This window comes from Pteropus vampyrus, unplaced genomic scaffold (genome assembly GCF_000151845.1).
Source record: "Pteropus vampyrus isolate Shadow unplaced genomic scaffold, Pvam_2.0 Scaffold128, whole genome shotgun sequence".
Lineage (NCBI taxonomy): Eukaryota > Metazoa > Chordata > Mammalia > Chiroptera > Pteropodidae > Pteropus > Pteropus vampyrus.
Window position 1 is genome coordinate 3,246,970 of NW_011888909.1, and position 7,583 is coordinate 3,254,552.

Genomic DNA, 7,583 nt, shown 5'->3' on the forward strand with positions numbered 1-7,583 from the left:
AGAACATTTCCATTATCCCAAAAGATACCCCATACATGTTAGTAGTCACCTCACATTTCCTTCCCAAATCCTCTCAGCCTTAAGCAGATACTAACCTACATTGTGTCTCTAGAGATTTGCATATTCTGTACATTTCATATAAATAGAGTCATACAGTATGTGGTCTTTGCTGACTGGTTTTGTTTTTTTCGCATAATGTTTTTAAGGTTCATCTTATAAGGTTGCAGAATATATATAGGCACTTCATTCTTTTTTATTGCTAAATAATATACCACATTTTGTTTGTCCATTCATTAGTTAGTGGACATTTAGCTAATATGAATTCTGCTCCTATGAACGTTTGTGTCGGCATAGCTTTTCATTTCTCTTGCATACATACCTAGGAACGAATCTGCTGGGTTATAGGGTGGCTAACATAGCATCTTGAAGAGCTGCTGAGCAATTCTCCAAAGTGGCTGTACTACATTCCCTCAGCAATGTTCTATCACGAATGGGTTTAAAACCCAGCACAGGTGTTTGTGCTCAACATGAGAAGCGTTCTTGTAGATTGGAGCACAGTGAAGGTGTTTGTATTAGAATGTTAGTTGCACATTGATGTGGAGTGAGAGATTAATGACCAGGAAGCAGGTAGGAAGTAATCTGATTCTCAGTTGACGGTGCCTCTGCCAGGATGGTGGCAGGCAAAAGAGATGTCAGAATTCCTGACATCTCTGTCCACATCCACAGTGGACAGTGGAAATGATTATCAGGCAGAAAAATGATGTTCACCCGAGACCGACTCTAAGATGCTTGCTCAACCTTTGCTGATCTTGATATCACAGAAAATAAATTTCTGTTTTTAGGGAAGCAGGAAAGGGAACAAATACATGTCTTGCCATTGTAATAGAAGACCATCCTGTGATCAGAGCAGACCTGTGGGCCTTTGACTTGCCTGGGAATGCCTTCCTGGGCAGTTCAGATCCTCCTAGGCTCTGTGCTGCCCACAGTGAAAGCTGAGGAAGCTGTTTACAGCCCTGGTCCATGTTCTTCCTGCCAGTGGCAGCAGTGAGACTTCGTGGATGAAGTCCTGTGTGTGCGTGCGCGTACTCATGCTGTCATGCCTGAATGTGTGTTGAGTAGCTTGATCATGTGCAATGGCAAAAGGAGATGAGAGCCCTTAACTACAGGTTTTCTAGCTGAGTAGTAAAACCTCCCATAACTCTAGGATTTAAAAATTTCTCATCAAGCTGGTTATCGTTTAATGGAACAATAGTTATAAAGCTGCCACCATCCTGGGAACTTGTAGTTGCTCAGTGAGGCTCATTACAGAGGCCTCCTACTCTATTTGGCACAATCATCACCCTTATGGGGTTTTTTTCTCTGCGATTTATTCTCAAACATTTTGTATTTCCTTTGCCATTTAGAAGAAATTTAAATAAAACTGTGAGGTAAAGAACTGTGTCAGGCTGTTACACACTTTAAAATCATGATAAAATCAATCTGTATATCATTCTCTGTTCAAATGAAGTAAAAATGCCTGCAGTTTGGCAGTTTCCTGTGTTGTACCCAGTAGCTGCTGGTGTATCTAGCCTTGTAATTGCCCCATGGAGAGAGGAAAACAGGCATGAATAATAGCCCTAATTCTGTCCCATTTCCTGTTCTTGATCCCCGTTTCTCACAGCTTAGGCTCTTTCTCTCTTTTATAGACCCAGTTGATCCCAGTTCCCAAAAGGAGAGTTTCCTTATTGGTAACAGCACCTAATCCCACAACTCACAGTTGCCTTGCTCTTCCTCTCAATATAAATATGTTCAGGGCATATTCCCAAGATCGATAAATTGATAACTTTTTCCATGACAGGTAATGTTAACATTTCCACTGAAGCTACATATGAGCTTAAATGACATATCCTGGTATGATGGTTTTCAAATAATTTTTTCCCCTCCTTTTTCTAGGCTTATCCAAATCCCTTGGGCTCATTGAAGGTTATGGTGGGCGGGGCAAAGGGGGCCTTCCTGCTACCCTATCCCCCACTGAAGAAGAAAAAGCCAAGGGACCCCACGAGAAGTATGGCTACAATTCCTACCTCAGTGAAAAAATCTCACTGGATCGTTCCATTCCGGATTATCGTCCCACCAAGTAAGTTCTAATTCATTCATTCAGAGGCGCTTGCTTGATCGTTTGGATGGGTGTAGATGCAAGTCTGTGACATTTTCTCATATTATTTGTAACTAGTGAGAGAGCTTTTATCTCATTCTCCTCCACAGCCAGTAAACTGAGTACTGTTGATTATGAAATATTACCTAAATAAAACATGTAACTTTTTATAAAAGTAATCCAGAAACAAGAAAGGTCTGCAATACAAAAAAATTTTAAATAAAAACCAGAATTCATCATGAACTCATTACTTAGAGACAGCAACTGGTAAAATTTTAGTATATTGTCGTTGAGTCTATTTTCTCAACAAATTATGAGCATATGATATATTGTTTTCTTTTTTCATTTAAAATTATTTCATGAGCATTTTCTGATGTAATTAGTTTCAACATTATTTCCATTGTTAAACATTTTAGTTATTTTTGATTTTTTATTATTATAAATAACGCTGATGAATATCTTCTCATTCAGGTCTTTATGTGTATTGATTTGAAATTTGTTTTCTTAACCCATACTTCTAAAAGTATAATTCTTAGATTACATTATAGGATTATTTTTTGAGGCTCTAGACACATACTGTGATATTTTCCTCCAGAAAGTTTACAGCGCTCTCTACTCCTACCAGAATTTTACTTGACTCTTCCAAAACTGGGTGCTAGCATTTAAAAAAATGCTTTGCCAAACCTATAAGTGAGGAAGTACATCCCATGATTTTTTGTACTTATTCTGTTTTGTCTGAGATTCTTACCTTTTAAACAGTTTGTTTGCATCTTGATCGTTACGAAAGGACTTTGTTCTGTGTGCTCAGATTTAAGAATTATTTGTTTTCTCCTCGTGAAATAGAGAAAAGAGATTGGTCATAGAATTAAGATGCTGGAGGAAAATCTATTTTCTAGGCAGGTGTCTGCCTTGGTCTCTCGAATTTTTCGTTTTCTGTTATATTTGTAGTGTTTCTCTTTTTCTATTTAGAGTGTGTCCTTGTTTAGAGCAGATTATTTCTTTTTCAAATGGATTTTGTACAAATCAGTTAAGTATCCTGGTTACTGAGAAAAATAGATTCGAGATAAAGAAAATTACCTTAAATGGATTTAAAATTGCAGGATTTGCCGAGGAAACTCTTAAATCACTCTCCCTGCCTAATAAGCATATATTCATTTTGAATCACTAGGAAAACATACATCACCCCTATTGGAAGCTATTTTGTGTTCCTGGACTTTTGCTCTCAAAAACATCTGGCTGTTTACATTTCCTGGTACTCTCTGATTAGCCTTTTTTTATTTGGACGTTGGCAAATAAACAGAGCCATATTTTTTTTACTCCTATGAGAAAGAAAATGCTTCCAACATGGAGCTTACTGGAAGTGGGTCTGTTGAACAGGTATTAGTGATCACTCATTATGTGCCAGATGTTCTTCCCTATACTAGAAACAAACAATAGGTAAGACTCAGTCCTTGCCTACTTGTTTCTTGTATAGAGAGGGAGACAGACATGCAGGCAGATCAGTTTAGCACAGCGTGTTCTATACGGTGTGTGTGTCAGACCAGAGATATACACAGCATGTGCAGGGAGGATCTGCTTGAGATGATGCCTGAGCTTAATTTTGATGGACCATATTTGGAAGAAAGGGAGACTACAAACTTTAAAACTATAATTAATGGCATAGCGACATGAAATATTTTACTTTGTTCAAAAAACAAGAGGCAAGTGCTATCTTAAAGTAAGCAGGGAATAAAAAAATGAATCTTGGAAATTAAAAATAATATAGAAATAAATAATTCAATAAAAGGTTGAAAGATAGCATTGAGGAACTCTTCTAAAAGATAGAAAAAAGAAATAAAAAAATAGAGAAAAAATATTTTAAAAGAATTAGATTAGTTCAGCAGATTCAATATCAACTAATACAAATATCAGAAAGAGAACAGAGAAAACAAAGAAGAAAATCATCAAACAAATGATATAAGAACATTTCCCAGAATTGTAGGACATGAGCTTTTGGATTAGAAGGTCTTACCCAGTGCCCACATGATGAATAAAAAGAAAAAGAATTAAACCCAAATCAAGAAATGTAAATTTCAGAATAGCACAGGTGAAAAAAAAGCTTTCAGGGAGAAAATGTGGCTCAAATACATTTGATGTTGGATTTCTCAGTAACAATGTTAAAAACTAGAGGACAAGTTGAAAAAATTATTTTCAATTTAGAATTCTGTAGTCAGCCATAGAATTGTTTGTGTTAAGAGTAAGCACAAAGTAAGTGCATTACATTCATGTAGGGTCTCAACAGTTTTACCTTCCCTGCATCTGTTTTCAGGAAGCTACTCAAGGATATGCTTCAGTAAAACAAGGGAGTAAAGTGAGAAAGAGAATAATAATAATAGCATTGAGGAAACAGAGGATTCAAACAGGAGAATATTAAAAGCAGATCCCAGAAAGATGATGAAGGGCTGTTCCAGGGTAACATTCCAGAGTGATAGCTGTGTAGCAGGCAAAGAGATCAACCATTCCACATTGGAACAGGAGATGGAGGACTGTAAGAGGTATGTATCCACAGGGGGTCAGGAGATAGAATTATCGGATTACTTAGTGTTTTCGATGGCATTAAGATTTTCTAAATTATTATTTTTATTGAGATATAATTGACATACAACACTATATTAGTTTCAGGTGTACGATGTAATGATTCGATATTTGTCTACATTGTTAAATAACCACCACAATATGTCTAGTTAACATCCGTCACCATACATAGTTACAGAATTTTTATCCTTGTAAGGAGAACTTTAAGATCTACTCCCTTATCAACTTTCAAATATGCAATACAATATTATCAACTATAGTCACCATAATGATATACATTACATCCCCATAACTTACTTATTTTATAACTGGAGATTTGTATCTTTTGACTTTTCACCCATTTCTCCCATCCGCACTCCATACTTTTGGCAACTACCAATCTATTTCTCTGTAGCTGTGAGCTTGGTTGTTGTTATATTTAGATTCCTCATAAGTGAGATCATACAGTATTTGTCTTTGTCTGACTTATAGCACTTAGCATAATGTCCTCAAGGTCCATCCATGTTGTCACAAATGGCAAATATTCATTCTTTTTTATAGCTGAATAGTATTCCATTGTGTATAGATATGTGTATGTATACATATATACCTACACACAGGGCACATTTTCTTATTTGTTCATCTATCACTGGACACTTTGGTTTTCATCTTGGCTGTTGTAAATAATGCTGCAATGAATATGGGGATGCATGTATCTTTTTGAAGTAGTGTTTTCAATAAATACCCAGAAGTAGAATTGCTGGGTCATATGGTAGTTCTATTTTTGATTTTTTGAGCCTCCTCCATACTGTTCTCCATAGTAGCTGTATCAGTTCACATTCTCACCAATAATACACGGGATCCCCTTTTCTCCACACCCTTGCCAACACTTATTTCTTGCCTGTTAATAGCCATTCTAACAAGTATGAGCTGATAGCTCATGATTTTGATTTACATTTTCCTGATGATTAATGATGTTGAGCATCTTTCCATATAACTGTGAGTCATCTGTGTGTCCTCTTTGGAAAAATATCTATTCAGATCCTCTGAATTTTTTAAATTGGATATTTTTTGCTCTTGAGTTGTGTGAGTTTTTATATAAATTGAAAATTAGCCCGTTATCAGATATATGATTTGCAGATAGTTTCTTCCATTTGGTAGGCTGCCTTTTCACTTTATTGATAGTTTCCTTTGCTATGTAGAGTTTTTTAGTTTGATGAAGTCTCACTTGTTTTTTTCTTTTGTTTCCTTTGCAAGATTTTTTTATAACATTCTTTTAGAAAGTTTGGGGCTGAATTAGTCGTAGGAACAGAAATTTTTTTTGAAAAGCTTGTAAAAAAGCAAAGCAATTAATAGCTACAGAAAAAATTCCCTCAAGAAAAAAATTTCAATTCCATCCACTCTGTGGCTCAGCTGTGAACAATATAGTCATACAAATGTAAATAATGGATATTAATTTAGTTACAAATTATGGTATAATTATATTGGAAGAGGAAAGAGGCAAAATGTATGTGTGAGGTGGGTAGTATAAGAAAATTAAATCTTCATCTTTAGAAACAAAATCAATTGAAAATGTGTAAAATTTAAACATCAAGAAATAGTGCATAGCCATTGTTATTTAGAAACATGGTGATTACAGAAATGGGATGAGACTATATGTTTTGTTTTAACAAAACAAAAATTTAAATAAGCAAAACATGTAAATCAATATAAAAATAAGCGTAAGGGTGAAAATATGGTAGAAGAAAGAGTTGGAGAACTAGGTTGAGTGTCATGGCCACATTCACCTTTTTAGATTATTCTGGCAGTTCTGTGGAGGAGGAATTTGAAGGTGAAATTAGAGATACATCCGAGAGCTTGCCAACAGACCATACATCGTAACCAGGGGCACCACTGTGAATTCTGGGCCCCACAGCAGAAGTTACCAGATTAACCTTTGTTAATTTCAAATTAATCCTTGCCATCACAGGGTGGTAGGTGTCTTGGCTGTCGAAGCTGCTTCTTTGACACCTGAGCTCTGTGGATATGAAGGGAGAATGCTATCTGGGGCCAGAGCACCTTCCTCCTTCTTGTGCAGTCCAAGCTCAGGAGAAATTATCCCCCAGTGGGCAAGATCCTTCATGTGAAGGTTCCAAAAAGCTCTCCCAAATTTAGAAGATTTAAATTGGCTAATTTCATTGTAACTTTATATAAAACCTCATGTTGCTTTAATTCTTCTTGTTTTATTATAGTACTCTTGAGAAAACTGTTTCTATTATAAATATAAATGAATTTTTAGGTAGATTTTATGCAGATTGATTCCAAAATGCTGTTTTGTTTTTTTTATTTTACTTTAATTCTGTGATTTTTTTCCTTCCACTGGACAGATATTTTAAATTTGTATGAACCCCAAGCTGTCAATCTTTCCATTTTCATTTCTTCACTGCTTTAAAGCTGAGAAACATATCATCCCTCAGAATATTTATAAATATTCTATTATGGTTCGTGTTGCTTTTCCATGGCTCTTATATATCACTTCTCCATCCATCTAGAATTTATTTTGAAATATGGTACAAAGCATGTATCTTTTGTTTAAAATGCTTGTTCATTTCTTTTCAAAGCAGATTTTTCAAAAATATTTTTGTAAATAACTCTTTCTCTTATTTGGAAGTGCTAAATGTAATACATTTTATGCTTTTCATATATGTAAGTGAGCTTATTTCCCAGGCTCTGTGTTATTCTTTTGGTCTATAATTCTTTGTCTTTCTTTTTCCTTGTTTTAAAAAAAATATTTTAAATGGTTTTTGACTGAAGTCTCCAATCCTCCAGGCACTGTGCTGGCAGCATGGTGAAGAGCAAGGTACATCTCGGCTTCTTAGGAAATCAGAGGTGGGGCGGGTGGCAGGTGACTGTACAC

The 7,583-nt window shown here is 35.6% G+C and overlaps 1 protein-coding gene across 1 annotated transcript in view; it reads left to right on the forward strand.

Moving 5' to 3' along the window:
• GALNT17 (polypeptide N-acetylgalactosaminyltransferase 17) overlaps positions 1-7,583 on the forward strand; it is a 427,244-nt gene that overhangs the window by 140,583 nt on the left and 279,078 nt on the right. Inside the window, exon 2 of the mRNA XM_011366965.1 lies at positions 1,933-2,116. Within this exon, the coding sequence (XP_011365267.1) occupies positions 1,933-2,116 (184 nt within the window). The remainder of the gene's footprint in view (positions 1-1,932; positions 2,117-7,583) is intronic.